Source organism: Peromyscus leucopus, chromosome X, assembly GCF_004664715.2.
Source record: "Peromyscus leucopus breed LL Stock chromosome X, UCI_PerLeu_2.1, whole genome shotgun sequence".
NCBI classification, from domain to species: domain Eukaryota; kingdom Metazoa; phylum Chordata; class Mammalia; order Rodentia; family Cricetidae; genus Peromyscus; species Peromyscus leucopus.
Window position 1 is genome coordinate 102,884,140 of NC_051083.1, and position 17,720 is coordinate 102,901,859.

The 17,720-nt window shown below is 38.5% G+C and overlaps 1 protein-coding gene across 3 annotated transcripts in view; it reads left to right on the forward strand.

The window, feature by feature from the left end:
- Nucleotides 1-14,651, forward strand: part of Wdr44 (WD repeat domain 44) — a 99,404-nt gene extending 84,753 nt beyond the window's left edge. For 2 of the 3 annotated variants that reach the window (XM_037199301.1, XM_028887296.2), the window contains exons 15-21: nucleotides 2,513-2,635; nucleotides 7,129-7,320; nucleotides 7,480-7,581; nucleotides 7,785-7,900; nucleotides 8,981-9,108; nucleotides 10,551-10,685; nucleotides 13,551-14,651. In XM_037199301.1, coding sequence (XP_037055196.1) covers nucleotides 2,513-2,635; nucleotides 7,129-7,320; nucleotides 7,480-7,581; nucleotides 7,785-7,900; nucleotides 8,981-9,108; nucleotides 10,551-10,685; nucleotides 13,551-13,645 — 891 coding nt within the window. In that variant the 3' untranslated portion in view covers nucleotides 13,646-14,651. Of the gene's footprint in view, nucleotides 1-2,512; nucleotides 2,636-7,128; nucleotides 7,321-7,479; nucleotides 7,582-7,784; nucleotides 7,901-8,980; nucleotides 9,109-10,550; nucleotides 10,686-13,550 lie in introns of those variants that run through there. The other variant, XM_037199302.1, reaches the window with a different exon arrangement.
- Nucleotides 14,652-17,720: the final 3,069 nt, after the last annotated feature.

Sequence of the window (17,720 nt, forward strand, 5' to 3'; positions counted from 1 at the left end):
TACATTTTGTGTGTGTGTGTGTGTGTGTGTGTGTGTGTGTGTGTGTGTGTGTGTTCCTAAATACATAAATACAACCAGCTCAATATAATATAATGTTACTTGTATGTTATGTTTTCAGGGCTGACCATTTGGTATTGGATAACAAATTGGTGTGCTTTTCGCTGGGAAAGACCTAACTGCTACTGTCTTAATTACTTTTCTATTGCTGCGAAGAGACACCATAACCAAGGAAGCTTATAAAAGAAAGCATTTAATTGGGGGCTTGCTTACAGTTTCAGAGGGTGAGTCCATGATCATCATGGCAGGGAGCATGGCAGCAGGCAGGAAGGCATGGCACTGGAGCAGTAGCTGGGAGTTTACATGTTGAGACAAGAGAGTTAACTGGGAATTGCTCGGGCTTTTAAAACCTGAAAGTCCACTCCTTAGTAACATACCTTCTCCAACAAAGCCACACGTACTAATCCTTCCTAAATAGTTCCTCTAGCTGTGGACCAAGCATTCAAATATATGATCCTGTAGAGTCTATTGTCATTCAAACCACCATAGATTACTAGATGTTATTTACAATACGATTCTAACCTGTTAAAGGGTAGTGGTCAAATCTTACTTTACTGTTATTTCTCTTCAGTGTCTATTAGAGTCTCTGTTTATAGTGAGTTTTCTATTTTTTAAATACTTTTATGCCAACTAACACAATATTAAAACTTAGAGTAAAAATCCCATATGTAATAAAGGATCTTTCACTGTATAGGTGAGAGGACTATATTCCCTGATCTACCTAAAGATTATAAGTCTAGTTATACACAGAATTTCAGTTTGAATATACTTTATGTGACTCCAAAGGTCAACGATTAGTTTAAGAAATTATTTCAGTGCTGGGGAGATGGCTCAGCAGTTAATAGCACTGGCTGCTCTTCCCAAGGACCTAGGTTCAATTCCCAGCACCCATATGATGGTTCACAACTATATGTTCCAATCCCAAGGGATCCAACACTCTCTTCTGGCCTTTATGGGTACCACATATGCACATGGTACACAGTTATACATGCAGACAAAACATTCATACACATAAAAAATTTTTAATTAATTTCATTTAGTAAGAATTTATTGAACAAAAACTTGGCACAGTAGAATAAAATTTAACATTTCTTTAACACATTTAATATTTTAAGAATATATTTATATATCATATGCTTAAAGCAAGAACTAAATACAGCCAAATTTTATTTGAGTTAAATGTGTTTTATAGAATAGCTCATAACATTACATAACCAAATAAATATTTGCAGTTAGTCTTTTTGCTTTTTTTGTGATTTTTGAAGACAGGGGTCTCTTGTAGCCAGGCTGTCCTCAAACTTACTATGTAGCTAAGAATGACTTTGAACTCCTGATTCTCTTGCCTCCACAACCACAAAATTACAACTATGAGCTGCCACACAGATCCAGATGAAGTGTTCTTAATTACTTTGAGCAAATGACAAAGCATCTTGGTGCTTTTCTGCACTCTGCAAAACTTGGTTAGAGCCTAGACCTAGAGTCAGACCACCTGCTCTTGAACCCTAACTCTACTGTGTAATCTTAGGCAAGTTATTTTTCTGTGCTTCACTGTTCACTCAGTTGTCAAAAGGATGAAAATAACCTGCCTACCTCACAGAGTTGCTGTATAGTGCTAACAACAAAGCTTTTTGCAAATTGTGTGTACTCAATAAATGTTATCATTGCCTTGATTTGTTGGTCATCTAGGACATTTAAAAAAATACTAGAGTCCCTTTGAGTTTCCTCATTCAGTGTAATATATAGTTCTGCCCTTTAAATAGGTGAGTCTTAGAAATTACTGGGCTTTGTTGGCCATGTGCTTTTCATGGGTAGGTGTTTGGTTCCAGGGTAATTGGTCCAATATATTGCCTAAGTCAGTTACCCTACTTCTTCCAGCTCTGAAAATTCTATGATGTATTCTGAGAACTTGTCAGTTTCTGTTCTCTGGTTTTCTTGCCTAGAGTGTGACAGGAGTATAATAACTTTTCATTTCTATGCTGCATTGCAGAGTAATCTTTTTGAAGATATTTTAAGTGACAATTAAGATCCATGTAAGTTAGAATTCACCAGCATTTTTGGTGTGAAAAATAACTAAACTAAAATAATCAAATTAATAGATTTCATATATTCATAGCTAAGTTTAAACATGTTCCGGTTAAAACAGCTAAAGTACTCCTTAATCCTCTGCTAGTACCTGACATACTCCCTTTCATCCATTGTAAGATTCAAAGTAATGTAACAACAGGTAATGCTAAAATGGCTTAGAGTCAGTGAAATACACTAGGTAATAACGAGAAAATAATACACTTTTCAAGTGAATTGAATAGTCGTATTCTTTATGATGGTGCATATAGCAATAACATAGTATATAAAACTAAAACTGGAAATAAAACTGTAATTCTAGTTAAATTTTATTGTGTAAGTAGTGTTTTCATATATATTAGTAATAAAGTAACTGATGTCATTTTCTCCATAGAACTACTTTTTGCTCTCTTCTTCTATGGATAAAACAGTCAGGTTATGGCACATTTCTAGAAGAGAATGCCTTTGCTGTTTTCAACATATAGATTTTGTCACTGCCATCGCTTTCCATCCAAGAGTAAGTAACCATTTATACATATACTCTTCGTCATACTAAATAGAGATGAAGGAATTTGATTTCCGTGGAGAACAGTTGGGACTACAGGATTAAAAAATCGTTAGTAGCCATATAACTGAAAAATTAATATCTTATTTTGCTTTTGAGCTTGGTGTTGTGACATCAGCGTTTAGTCCCTGCACTCGGGAGGCTGGCGCATGTGAATCTCTGTGAGATTGAGGCCAGCCTAGTCTATATAGTAAGTCTTAAGACAGCAGGGCTGCCTAGAGGCCATGTCTCAAAAAATGGGGAAAGGGGCTGAGAATGTAGCTTAGTAGGGTATTTGCTTAGCAGCAGGAAGCTCTGAGTTCAGTTGCAAGCACTACAAAAACTGGGTGTGGTGATGTATGCCTATATTCACAGTTCTGGGAAGGTAGTGATTGAAGGATCAGAAATTCACAGTCACTCCCAACTACACAATGAGTTTGAGGCCAGTCTGGGATACATAAGACCCTTCAATCAGTCAGTGGTTGGAAAAGAAGTTTTCTAATAATTTGCATTACAAATGGGAAATTATATTCTAAATACAGTAGTAAAAAGTCATCCCAGCCAAGCAGTGGTGGCACATGCCTTTAATCCCAGGACTCGGGAGGCAGAGCCAGGCAGATCTCTGAGTTCGAGGCCAGCCTGGTCTATAGAGTGAGATCCAGGACAGGCACCAAACTACACAGAGAAATCCTGTCTCGGAAAAAAAAAAAGTCACTTCAAATCCTTAATAACACATGGAATATAAGTACATTATAGCCTAAAGATGTGAGATATTAGACTTAGAGATAGAAAAATAGCTAAACATGGTAGTGCATGCCTGTAATGCCAGCTCTCTTGAAGCTGAGTGGAGGATGATCACTAGTTTAAGGCCAGGTTGGGCTATATGACATTGTCTCTAAAAGGAAAAAACAATAGGTATAACAGGGTAAAGGTGAGTCTATAGGTGAGAATTATGGAAGGGTTGTGGAAGGGAGACAAAGTTCAAAAGACTGAAATGGGTAATGACCAAATTTCATTATGTGATATCCTGAATTAATATTTAGGATTTTGAAACCTTGTTAATCAATTGTGTGTCTGTGTGTGTGTGTGTGTGTGTGTGTGTGTGCGCGCGCGCTTACATGAATGTGTGTGCACTTGTGTGTATACATGTTCACATGTGGATATACTTGCCATTGTATTCACTTGAGGAGGCTAAGGTCAACATTGGATTATCTTCCTCTATCACACCCTACCTTATTTTTAATAACTAATGAATTTTTATTACTTTATGTATATGAGTTTTTTACATGTATATCTGTGTACCACATGTGTATCTGGTGCCCTCCAAAGCCAGAGAGGGTGTTGAATCCCTCAGAACTGGAATTATAGATGCTTGTGAGCCACCATGTGGATGCTAAAAATCGCACCTGTGTCCTCTGGTAGAGCAGCCAGTTCTCTTAACTGCTGAGCCATGCTTCCAAACCTACCTTATTTTTTGTGAGAGTCTCTCTCACTGAAGCTGGAGCTCACTGTTCTAACTAGACTGGCTGGCCAGCAAGCTCTCCAGAATCTACGTGTCTTGTTCCCTGCCCCAGCAATGGAGTTACAGACTTGTGCTGACACACCCGACTTTTATGTAGGTGTTAGGGATCAGAACCCGAGTCCTCCTGCTTAGGTAGCAAGCATTTGACCCAAAGGAGCCATCTCTGCAGTTCTTGTTAATCTTAATCTTGTTGTTTGTTTCTTGTTTACCATTTTTGAGTAACCATTTTTTTTTTTTTTTTTTTTTTTTTTTTTTTTTTTTTTTTTTTTTTTTTTTGGTTTTTCGAGACAGGGTTTCTCTGTGTAGCTTTGTGCCTTTTCCTGGAACTCACTTGGTAGTCCAGGCTGGCCTCGAACTCACAGAGATTCGCCTGGCTCTGCCTCCCGAGTGCTGGGATTAAAGGCGTGCACCACCACCGCCCGGCTTGTTTACCATTTTTGAAAACAGATCTCACTGTGTTGCTATGGCCTCAAGTGATCCTCCTGCCTCAAACGTTTGGAATAGTTGAGGCAACATACATGTGTCGCTGATCCTGGCTCACATTGTTGTTCCTTTTTATTCATTTCCATCGAGAAAATCCTTTAATAACTACTCCTAGAAACCAAGTACTTCACCAGGTGTGATGGTACTTATCTGGAATTCCAGCAATCAGGAGGTTGAGGTAGGAGGATCATGAATATGAGACCTGCCTGGGATACATTGTAAGTTTCAGCGTAATGTGGGCCACATAATGAAACTTGGTCTTGAAAATAGAAAAAAAAACTATTTAATTTTATTTCAACCAAAGAGGAAAAAAGTTGACATGGAATTGTAGATGCCTTATGCCTTTATGGTACAGAGCCATAAATACTTAAAGCTGAATTAGTTTTGGTTTTCTGCAAATGCAAGCACAAGAAAGAATACTCATTGTTACCGCCACTACTGCCAGATTAAAATAGGTGGAGGACTCGAGCTGACTCTAAATTGACTTTCCCTCCCTCCCAAGTTTGGTAAATGGCTACCTTGCAGTCAGATCATGCATCTCTATTTGTTTAATACCCATTGTCTTTTTTAATGCAACATTCAGTCATTTTCCCTTTTCTTCATCTTTTCCCTCAAATTAAGAGAAATCACTAACTTTCCCCCTCAATATAATTGCTCTCCCAAGGCAAACCTATAGCTTTTAAAAGGCTTGAGAACACTTTAAAATTAAAATGATATAATCTGTGTTTGTATGTTATTAATTTTGGCCATCAAACTAGTAGAATATTCTTTCTAAATAATGTCCTTATCCCTTTCCTTAGGTAAGATAAAGGATGGAATTTATACTTTGCAGTAACTGAGCCAAATCTCTCCACCTATTAAAGTAGCAGTGCTGAAGGAAATACTAGTTTGTAATGGTGTTCTATAGAGTTATTATTGAGGTCTCAGTTCTTTCAATTATTTTTGTAATTTTCTTTGAAAACCTAAAAGCTATGGTGAAGAGATTTTGACAGGGGCTGGGGAAAACAGTCATGTCAGCATTTTCTTAGACAATGTGACTCTACTATAATATAATGTTGCCTGGAAAGAAAGAAAGAAACAAAGTTGTAAATAGAATAAGAAATTGGAGACACATGCCAATATTTCAATACAGTTTAAATTTTGAAGTCCAAGATGAAGTATTTTTAACTTGTTCAACTTTTCTGGTAGATGCTATACAGTTTACTATACCATATCCTCAAGAACATCCATCATGTATAGATCATCCATGACAGGCTTCAGCAGTGAATTAAGTATCTTATATGAAGAAAATGTCCTGATTATTAATATATAATCCTTCTGTTTGTGGGAGGTGGTAGCTGTAATGAGAATCTGTACCTTCTCCTGTTATTCTTTGAGAAAGAGTTTCTCACTTAACCTGGAGCTCACCAATTTGGCTAGACTTGTTGGCCAGGGAGCTCTAGGGGTCTGCCTTTCTCTGCCCCTGAGCACTCAAGTTACAGATGTGTGCCGTTACCATGTATGTGGGTGCTGGGGATCTAAGCTTGGGTCCTCACACTTTACCGACTGAGCCATCTCCCCAGCCCCTGATAAGTAATGATAACATTACCAGAATTTAGCTCAGCTGAGTAGTAGGACTAGTTTTGTTTGCAGAGGACTTTTCAGCCTTGACTCTATTGACATTCTTCGTTCTAGTGGGAGGGGTGAACGTCTTATCTGTATATTGTAGGATGATTTATAGTGGTAACATCCTCCCCTACACTAGACTATGATAATCAGAAATGTCTGCTGACATTGCTGTATGCCTAGGATGGATCCAGTTTCTCTAGATACAGAACTCCTGCACTGCAATTCAAAAAAGCAGGTTCAATTTGTAACTGGCATTAGCCTTGTATCCCAATGTTACACATGTCCCTGAAACATGCATGGTATAAGATAATGTTTCCCAGAGCATACCCAAAGAAAGTCCAGGGTGAATTCAATTAAAAAGCCACTACCCACTTTACCCCCCTTTTGGATATTCAAAATACAGGTTAACTGAAAATCTTACAAAGTTTTTGCACTCCAGAATTTCTTAAATTTAATTGATTATAGAACATTATTTCATGTGATGCTTACTCAAACATTTATATTAACATCCATACTTGGAAAAACAGTTTAAGGATATAATGAAGTTATTCAAATTCTGTGTCTTCAACATGAAAGCTGACATGTTTAATTGTTGTCATTTTTAGTACACAAAATGGTGCTTTCTTGAAGACTAAGACTTTGTGGCTAGGTGTAAATGTAGTTCACTGATCTCTATCTCTATCACTTGCTTGACTCCCTAGTACCCAGCCTTCAAAATAAAAAGAAAATAACAGTAACAAATACTTTTCAACTAACACTTCATTTTAGATTATTATTTCTTATCTCTTAATGTGTTAATTAGCCAAGCTTTCCCTGATGTGAAAATAAAAGCATTCTCTTGCCAACTTTTTAGGATGACAGGTATTTTCTTAGTGGATCATTGGATGGAAAACTCCGCCTATGGAACATACCTGACAAAAAAGTGGCTTTATGGAATGAAGTAGATGGTCAGACAAAATTGATCACAGCTGCCAACTTCTGTCAGAATGGAAAATATGCAGTAATTGGGACATATGATGGTAGATGTATTTTCTATGATACAGAGGTAAGAGCCTTGTGGTTTTAGACAAGTTATTTGTACCCTCTGGCCTTTAAATGCCTTATCTGTAATATAGAGCAAAAATGGTAATATCTGAGACTTAGAACAAATGATCCTTGAGGTTTCTTCTAATTCTGGTATTTTTAATTTATGATTTTGTTTTAGCATTTGAAATACCATACACAAATACATGTACGATCTACTAGAGGGCGCAACAAGGTTGGAAGAAAAATTACTGGCATTGAACCTTTACCTGGAGAAAATAAGGTACTATAGTATTCAAAACCATCTCAATCCACACTGTGTACTGATTCTTGAAAGTTAGTTTTAATATCTGGGCCATAACATAGGGGAATACTGCTGTTTGTAGTTTTGCTGTTTTTTGGCTTGGTGTTTAACACCCTTTTGGTATTATGGCATAATTTAGATTAAAAGATGATATTTTTAACTTTGGTTTGGTTTTCTTTTAGATACTGGTAACGTCAAATGACTCCAGAATCAGACTATACGATCTCAGAGACCTATCACTGTCTATGAAGTATAAGGGTTATGTCAATAGCAGCAGCCAAATCAAAGCAAGTTTCAGGTAAATTGGCATTGAGAAATCCCCAAAAGTATGGCATTTCCTCACTCCCTTTTTGTCATTACATAAGGTTTTTAAGTCTACATTTTTATAACTGCTATCACATCATATCATCATCGTACAGTACTTACTTTGTCTACCTGCATGGTAGGTAAAAAAAACTATCCCTGTTTTGCAAATAAAGAAAGCAAAACCCTGGTAGGTAAGAAAACTATCTCCATTTTGCAAATAAAAAAAGCAAAACTCAGAATATTAAATGATTGGCCTAAAATCATAGGTCTCAGAGACATGCTCAGAAGATTCTTAGCTCCAGAATGTTTGCTTTTTAACTTTTATATAAACTTTCAAGAGACACCCCACCACACCACCACCACTACACACATATTGCCTTGATCCCTTTAGGTACAGGAGCTAGCTAAGAAAGCATTTGATCACCCTAAAGTAGAGTACCTTGTCATTATACCTTTACTTGCCATTATTATTTCAATTCTTAATTTGGGATCTGTAAGCTCTCCTGAAATAGGATTATCTGCCTAGCTTTTCTTCTTTCTAATCCTGCTATCAACTCTTCTCCAAAGTCAGTTATTTTCTTCTTGAAGAACCCAGTAATTACCCAGCCATTCAACTGGTGAACTATTCTACTTCTGTTATCCTTTAAGGCACTAGTTCTCCTAGAGTAGATTAAACAACATCATAGTTACCTGGGCTTTGATGAAAATACTAATGCTGGTAGAGTCAGGATTAGCTCAGTGAGGCCCTGGGTTGGGTCCTCAGCACTAATAATGTTCAAAATGTGAACAACAGCTTACATCCCTATGTCTGAAAAGATTAGCCTGGTTATTGTGACAGATAGTATAGTCATTATAACAGTGCTAGAACAAGTAAGTAGCAATGAACAACAGCATCAAAAAAGCCTGGCTCTGCATCAAACCACCTTCATAGTCTGCAGAATAAGAAGATGGCTCTAGTTTTCAACAATCTCCCTCAGGTGTTGTTTTAGATATTTTAAATTAGGAAGCACTGATAGAAGGAAACCTTGATTTTTTTTCTGTTTATTTTTTGACCTGTCCTGCTCAAATATAGCCATGACTTTACTTACCTCGTTAGCGGTTCAGAAGATAAATATGTTTATATCTGGAGTACTTACCATGACCTAAGCAAGTTTACTTCAGTCAGGAGAGATCGTAATGACTTCTGGGAAGGTATTAAAGGTAAGCAAATGCAGCTTACTTCTATGTATGTGCCTTATTATAGAGGAGTAGAGATTCTTTGTGACCGCACTATGCTGGAAACATAGATGGACGGACTTATGTCTTCCACTATGTCAGAATTTATAGAATAACAATAAACTCTCAAGTTACAACAGTTTTGTTGGCTGCAATTTCCCAAGAAGTCCCAGTTTCATTTGATAGCTGGCCTTTGGCCAACACAGGTTCTTTTTATCCCAATTCTTAAGAATCATTACTTGTGTGGGGGTAGTGTGGGGGGGTATAGTTCCACACATGACACTGTGCAACTGTAGAGACCAGAGAACAACTATGTAGAGTCGGTGCTCTCCTTCCACCGTGGGTTTCAGGGATCAACTCAGCTCGTAAGGCTTGTGTAACAAGAACCTTTACTAACCGGGTCATCTCCCTGGCCCTTTTGTTCTATTTCACTTACTAATATTAAGTTTCACATCACACGTTCACGTGACACACTAATTAGTAGCTTATAGAGTGGCTACAAAAGGGTTAAAGAGGTCACAGAGTTGAAGGAAGCTTTACTGGGGCAGAGGCAGATAGATGCAAAGAAAGTCACTGGGGTAGTTAGATAAGAAGTAGGAACACAATGGAAGAGTTTCTGGAGGCTCAGCAGAGCAACCCACAGCCAAACTGTGAAAGCACAGAACTGAAAAGCAGGTGACAGGCAGGCAATTCAAGTGGGACACTTCCAGCAGGAAGACTAAGCTGAGCTTAAACTTACAGGACAATTAGGAGCTCTCTATTCTTGACATGGACCAGGTGGTCAGATAGCGGTTCACTGGGTTTGTAACCTCTACCATTAAAGTGATAGGCTCTATCTTTTTATAGGGTCCAGATGAGATTTTCCCACCTTTTGATGTATTCACTAAGTTCTGGGGCCATTTTGTTCTCTGATAGAGTTTTTAATAAGCCCTTGTAGTCATATGCTTTCAGTCTACTTTGATGAGTTTGTAGGTGCTACTCTTGTGGCTTGTCTGTGCTTGTAGTTGGTGCTGGACGGGTGATGGTGTCTGTGTGTACAAATAAGATATAAAGTCAGCCTGTCTCTGCATTTCTATTCAAAATGGAGTCAAACACTGCTTTGTACTATGGAGCCACCCACAGCAAGACATGGAGAAACTTAGAGCAAGGCGCAACCTGATCTTCAAGCCATATTGGCAGTTTAACAAATGTAACTGGTTGTGTTTCAGTAGCAGACTATTTCATTTTTCTATACCAACGAGAATTATTGTGGCCTAACATTGGAAAAGTATGGAAGCATAGAACCTATATGAGACAGTTTTTTAAAAGAAATGGTTCTGGATTTTAAATTAGTCTTACATGTTTTAAAAGGTCTTTTTCATAGTCTCATTTTTGTCTTGATGTATAGTATAAACTTTCTCAGTTATCCTGAAATAATTTTTTCCCAGCACATAATGCAGTGGTTACATCAGCCATCTTTGCTCCAAACCCAAGTTTGATGTTATCCTCGGATATTCAATCTGAAAAATTAGAAGGTACTGATAAAAGTGAAGATGCTGAAGCTTTGGATAGCACGTCTACTGGTAGGTGCCTATATTTTATTTGTCCTAGTTTTTTCTAGCCACCTATGGGAAGATTTTCATACATACAAAGAACATGTCTTGTGTTCAACATAACAGTTGTTAGATACCCATTTCTGGACATTTCAGTAACATGTTTCTTGTAAGTTTTACACCTTTAAATTCATCTAGGAATTTTGGAAAATTGGGAGTTCATCATTTTTGCAGGCAGCCTTCTCTGAAGAGAAGTCAAAATGAGGCGAGCAAGATTGTATAGCCTGTAAAGGCCCCTGCTGCCAAGCCTGACACCTGAGTTCCATCCCCAGGACCCACACGGTAGAAGGAAAGACTACCTAAGCTACTCAGAACATCATCACATGCAGCCCCGTGGGTAGCTGACAGAATCAGCACATACAGCTTTAATCAGCTGCTTCTAGACAGAGATGGCAGAGACTCCTAAGTGCTTGAGTTAATGTTGGGTTGTCCACACTAGTGTAGTATTTGCCTGCTTTTAGTCAGTGCTTAATCATCGTTTGCTTCCTGAAGTCATGATTCAATAGGTAGCTGTATACCTACCTGCAATTTTGAGAATGAGTGGTAAGTTCATTTATGTACTTACTTGTTTTGAGACAAGGCCTCACTGTGTAGCCCTGGCTGGCCTAGAATTTGCTTTGTAGACCAGGCTGGTCTTGAGTTCACAGAGATCTGCCTGTCTGTGTCTCCCAAGTGCTGGAATTAATTATAGATATTTAAAATGCTCAGAATAGGAAGTGAAAGGAAACTGTCAAAAGTAAGAGTGATTGTACCAACAGTTATATAAAAATGTTCTGTACTAGTCCTTAAAAGTGTGGTTAAGAACCTGCATATGTGAAGCAGTTGTTAGAGAAAATAAGCTTATATTCGAAAAAGCAGTCATAGAATACTTTCTTATGGATTTCTGCACCCTGCAGACAGACCTTTTACAGAGCCATAAAGTCACAGCAATAAATAGGGGTACAGAGGGGGCTTTTGTTTTCTTTTGCTTTGTTTTTGTTTTTCAAGACAGGGTTTCTCTGTGTAGCCTTGACTGTCCTGGAACTCACTCTGTAGCCCAGGATGGCTACTTGAATTCCTGAAAAGTTTTTAAGTACTTTCAATTAACTGTCCCAATAATGTCATTTATACTATCCATTCTACTTACTGTGCCATTCTGTTTGAAGAATACTCTTTTGGTTTTCCGAGACAGGGTTTCTCTGTGTGGTTTTGGTGCCTGTCCTGGAACTCACTCTGTAGACCAGGCTGGCCTTGAACTCACAGAGATCTGCCTGGCTCTGCCTCCTGAGTGCTGAGATTAAAGGCAGGCACCACCACCACCTGGCCTGAAGAATACTCTTAAAAACAAGGATGAATTCTAGCCTAGCACTTCTTTCAACCCAAATGATAATTATTAAGATTTTACTAAATGCCTACTTGGAGACAATCTATAGTATATTTTTTAAAGCCTTCTCAAAATTGTATCACATTAACAAGGCCCCATTAACTCTCTAGATCCTTTTTGAAGAGTCACAGCTTTTAATGGATTATTTCCAAATTTGTACCTGTCTAGGTATAGCTAAGATTAAACTGGCAATTCAGGGCATGGGACCATAAAACACATCCAGTGTCTCTCTCTCTTTATTCCTGACATTTGGCACTTTGGGCTTTCCTGTATTACCCCCCACCCCAAGGTTAGGATGATTACACCATGTAATAAGAATTAAAAACAGTGTAATATAGTAGTCTCATCCTGTAGCTCAAGCTTACCTGGAACTCACTACAGATTGAGGCTGGCCTCCTCAAACCTCTGCCTCACCTGCTTTTGCTAAGATTCCAGCCACTATTTGAGTCTCAATAAAGAATTTTCATTTTCTTCTGCTTCTTTCATGTCTCTAAATCCTTTACTACTGCTGCACTGTTTGCCTTTTAAGATAGTCCAGAAGGAGTATAAGGAATGTTCAAAGACTCACAAGACGGTATTAACAAACCTAGAGTGAAAACATTATGTCTTCCTCATCCTGTACCCAACTTTTCAATGAAAATTTTAATTCCTCTACCTCTAAGGAATCAGTACTTCTTATTTTTAGTCTATAGATAATCAACAATATAGAATTCATTTGTCAACTGTTTTTACACGGCTGGCAAATGTAAAAGGTAAGTGTTTGGGCCGGGCGGTGGTGGCGCACGCCTTTAATCCCAGCACTCGGGAGGCAGAGCCAGGCGGATCTCTGTGAGTTCGAGGCCAGCCTGGTCTACCAAGTGAGTTCCAGGAAAGGAGCAAAGCTACACAGAGAAACCCTGTCTCAAAAAACAAAAAAAAAAAAAAAAAAAAAAAAACCAAAAGGTAAGTGTTTGGGCCATTGAGCAGTGCTACATAGATACTCAATATAGACCATAAAGGCAGAGTGCTGTCAGCATTCACAGAGCAAATGTATGTACTCATTTCATAGCAGTTTCAGTATGTCTGTGCTACAGCCAGTCTTATCAATCATCTTAGAGACCCCTCTTAACAGCAGAACTGCTGCCCCGCTGGTAACATTCTTCTAGTATTTCAATCCTGAGATTGAAATGGAAGCATTAGATGGCATAGAGGCCTAGACTACCTTGGAGTAATTTAGTCATTCAGTCTCCAAGGAACTGTAACATCCCTAAGACAGAAAAAGAACAGCTAAGAGGAAGTTAAGTGGAAGTGTGCTTTAGTCAGGCAGAAATGTACCAGAGAATGTAAGCATTCTAGAGAAATCAAGAAAACAGATGGTCAGAAGAGGTTCTTTCCCACCAAAGGTACAAACAGGGTCATGAGCGTGTAGTATTGTGGCAACAGGCTTCTTAGTCCTTTAAAATCAACTAATATCTTTTCTTCCTGCTTTTCAGGTATTGTGAAGACAGATAACACCGAAGTTCTTCTCTCTGCTGACTTCACTGGAGCAATCAAAGTGTTTATTAACAAAAGGAAAACTGTACCTTAATTTGAAAATATATTTAAAATAACCATATCAGTGAGTTTCTATATGTATCAGAAATGAGAAAAGTATTATAGTGTTTCAGGCTAACATCCTTTTTTAACTTTTATTGAAAGTTGTCCAAATATAATATATATTTTTTTGAGAGGCAGTGTTAGCAATCTAGGAACCCCTAGACTAGAAAGAATGTGGCTAGATTAACATTGCCGAGCATAGAGTTTATGTTTTGTTATGTTTATGTTTTGTTATATAATTATAAACATGCACAGGTTTCTGCATGAAAAGATATTAATATATTAATCACATGTGCGTGCCTTTTGGTTACATGCACTAAATCTAACAAAGTTAAATTATTGCGGTGGCTCTTTTGGCCTCCTGCTGGGTGATAGTCTTGTTTCTAGCTCTAATTTTTTTTGCACAAAATTTCGTTTTTAAGAAACGTGGTATCTTTTGACTGAATTATTGTTTTGAAAATGTTATATAGGTTTTCAATAGGTCAATAACCATGTGTAAATGGTTTTTTATAAATTTCTCAATTTGGGGACAAGATTTTTTTTGTGATCTAAATTGTGGACTTATTCTTTACTTTGTATGTGTATATATATATAATTTTTTTTTCTTTGCCACACTGGAGCACAATGTTTCTATGTAAAGAATTCTTTTCTTTATCCATGAGCACCAGGCTTTGCTCACTTAAAAATAAGCCACATTAAGGAGTGAGTCTTCTTTTTTACAATAATGTAAAAATGAACTGTTTACATTTTTTTTAAAAGCATTGTAGTTTTTAAAAATTAAGCTGTTTTGTTTTGTGTTGTTGAATTTGAAAGGCCTTGTAAATACCAATATAATGTACCAATGAAATAACATCTGGGACAATGGAACCTGGTAATGTTGTTGATGGTTTGCATATGTTGCTGAAAATGAAATATGTGTCATTAAAGTTGGTCATCAACACTTGTTAAAGGTGAATTATTTTTAGATGACTTGAGTAAACCAAGAGATGCAAGAAAAACCAACTTTTGTCTTCAATTGACTTCAGCAAACAGGGATTCTAAATCCCTGTTCTGATGCATTAGCTACATGCCTTTGAAACTGTTTCTGAGTTTCATTCTCCAGTGAGTTGTGGTGCCATCTATGCTCACATATGTTCTTTCTGCATTGTTTCCAGAATGTGAGGATGTGAGGAGTCACCATCATGTCCTAGTTAATCTAGCATGGTCTTGATCGTCAGCGTTCTTGGCTTTCTTCTTGGTTGCTTGTCATCCGCCTTGGATTTCGCCTGCATTGCCCTCTTACTCTAGAGCATGCTCTCTCCCACTCCCTTCCTTGGCCTTACCCACCTCTCCTCCCTCTCTGCTTTCTTTTCACGTCTCTTGGCTCTCTCATCCTCCTGTACTCTACATGGCAAATTGAATTATTATGTCACTGTCTTTCTAACTAATCATAGTTTCTGGGTTTTTTAAAATTCCTCCTCTTCTTCCATTTTTATTTGTTTTTTGAGACAGGTCTGTCTAGTCCTAACCTGGAATTCTCTATGTAGAGCAGTAGAGCAGGCTGGCCTCGAACTCAGAGATTCTCCTGCCTCTGCCTCCTAAGTGCTAGGGTTAAGGGTGTGCACCACCACACCTGGCTTCGACTGACTTCTTTCAGAGTATTTCTGTCTTTCTGGGTGTTTCAACTGCAGATAATCAGGGTATTGCTCTGGGAATATTTCCTGATACCTTTCATATAGTTGCTTAAAGAAAAGGCTAAACTAGTTGCTTACAGACATAACGCTGACACTTGCAGTTACTGTGTCAATGCACTGAAGTTGTAAGTCAGAAAGTGCGTTTGCAAAGGAAGCGTCCAGATATGTACAAAGAAGCTAGGCAGAGTGTGTACACCTATAATCACAGCTGAGGCAGGAGGATCATGGGTTCATGGCTTGCCTGCACTATAGGGCCAGTTAGTTCAACTCCAATCTGGAAAACTTCAATCCTGACTGAGAAGAAAAATAAGAGTATAGTTATATTTAGTGAGTAAGTGCTTCCCTAGCATGTGCAAGGCCCTCACTTCAATCCCAGTTCTGCACCATTCTCCCTACAATGAGTATCAGAAAATCTCTATGAATAATGTGATTTAGAAAAGAGCAGGTTCTGGAGTCAGATAAACTTGGATTTGGTTCCTTGTTAGCACATTCCTTGGTCAAGTTATTTATCCTTTGTTACCATTTTCCTTGTATGTAATATGGAAATAGCTAATGTAAAATATAAAGATTCAATGGTAAATTGTGTGTGTGTGAAACACGAGATCTAGCTAGTAGATGTACTCAGTAAATGTGCATTTTTCATTGCCCTTTTCAAATATCCCTTTAGATCAAACAAAACATTTGCACACACATGCACACACCTTTTGAATGGATAGATTCATGGGCACATACACAATAGAGTTGTTTTGTTTTGTTTTGTTTTGTTTTGTTTTGTTTTTACTGTTTAGTTAATGCCTCACTGTGTGGCCCTGCCTATTGTAGACCAGGCGGCGTGGAACTGACAAGAGATCTGCCATCCTCTGCCTCCTGAGTGCTGGGATTAAAGGTGTGTGCCATCATGCCCAGCCAACAATAGCATTTCAAGGATTAACATAGGGCTTTTTAAAAAGACCAACCCCAAACCCTTTTTCTTTTAATTATCACCTTCTCATAAAAGAAAGAATATTTTCATAGGAGAAAACAAAGTAGAAACAACGCAGTCTTAATCCCACAAGTAGCCTATGATTGTGAATCAATCTAGCTTTTGAAAGGAAGTAATTTTGTTCCCCTATTTCCCAATTTTTCCATGAAAATGTATTGTGTGCTGTGGCAGGCTGAGAACCACCATGCTAGATGAACTGATTGAGTCTTTCATTCGTGCTTTTTTGTAGAGTCCTATTGAGTCTTTGTCTTCATCTTTGTCTTGGTTGCCTTAATTGGAATGCAAATATTAACTTCACAACATAATATTTTTAGACAGTCTTTTATTTGGAGCTCAGTAAATTGAGCTTGAACCACACAGGTATCTACTCTAGTATCTCAGATAATGTTGAGCTAGGAATTAGAAATGTTGGTCTTGATGGGTGACACAGAATTCCAGCATTTCCCAAGTTTCTCACACAGAGTCTGATATGGGAACTCATGCTTTAAACAGTTAAGACTGGCCCAGGGTAGATAGCACTAAGCTTACTGTTCTCAATTCTTTGCTGTACTAAAGACAAAAGGAAGGGCCTGAAATCCCTTCTCTCATAACAATGGACATCTCTGTAGTCTTCTTAAGAGTTCTCTGCCACTTTTTTTATTTAAATTTTTTTTTCATTTTACATACATCCACAGTTCCCCCTCCCATCCCTCCTTCTGCTCCCCCTCACAGTCTCCCCCCAGCCACCCCCCCATCCACTCCTCCAAAAGGGTAAGGCCTCCCATGGGGAGTCAACACAGCCTGGTACATTCAGTTGAGGCAGGACCAAGCCCCTCCCTACCTACATGAAGGCTGAGCAAGGGGTCCCATCATAGGGAATGGGCTCCAGAAAGCCAGCTCATGCACCAGGGATAGATCCTGATCCCACTGCCAGGGGGCCCCTCATACAGACCAAGCTAACAGCTATCTCCTGTATGCAGAGGGCCTAGTCTGGTCCCATGCAGGTTCCACAGCTGTCAGTCTAAAGTTTGAGTTCCTATGAGCTTGGTTCAGTTGTCTCTGTAGTTTTCCCCATCATGATCTTGACACCCCCCCCCCTTACTCATTTAATCCCTCCTCTCTCTCTTAGACTGGACTCCTGGTGCTCAGCCTGGTGCTTGGCTGTGGATTTCTGCATCTGCTCCCATCAGTTACTGAATGAAGGCTCTATGATGACAGTTAGGGTCTTCACCAATCTGATTACCAGGGTAGGCCAGTTCAAGCACCCTCTCCACTATTGCTAGTAGTCTAAGGTGAGGTCATTCTTGTGGATTCCTGGGAATTTCCCTAGTTAGTACCCCTTACCCCATAACGTCTCCCTCTATCAAGATATCTTTCATTGCTCTCCCACTCTGTCCCTCCCCCAGCTTGATTGTCCTGTTCCCTCATGTTCC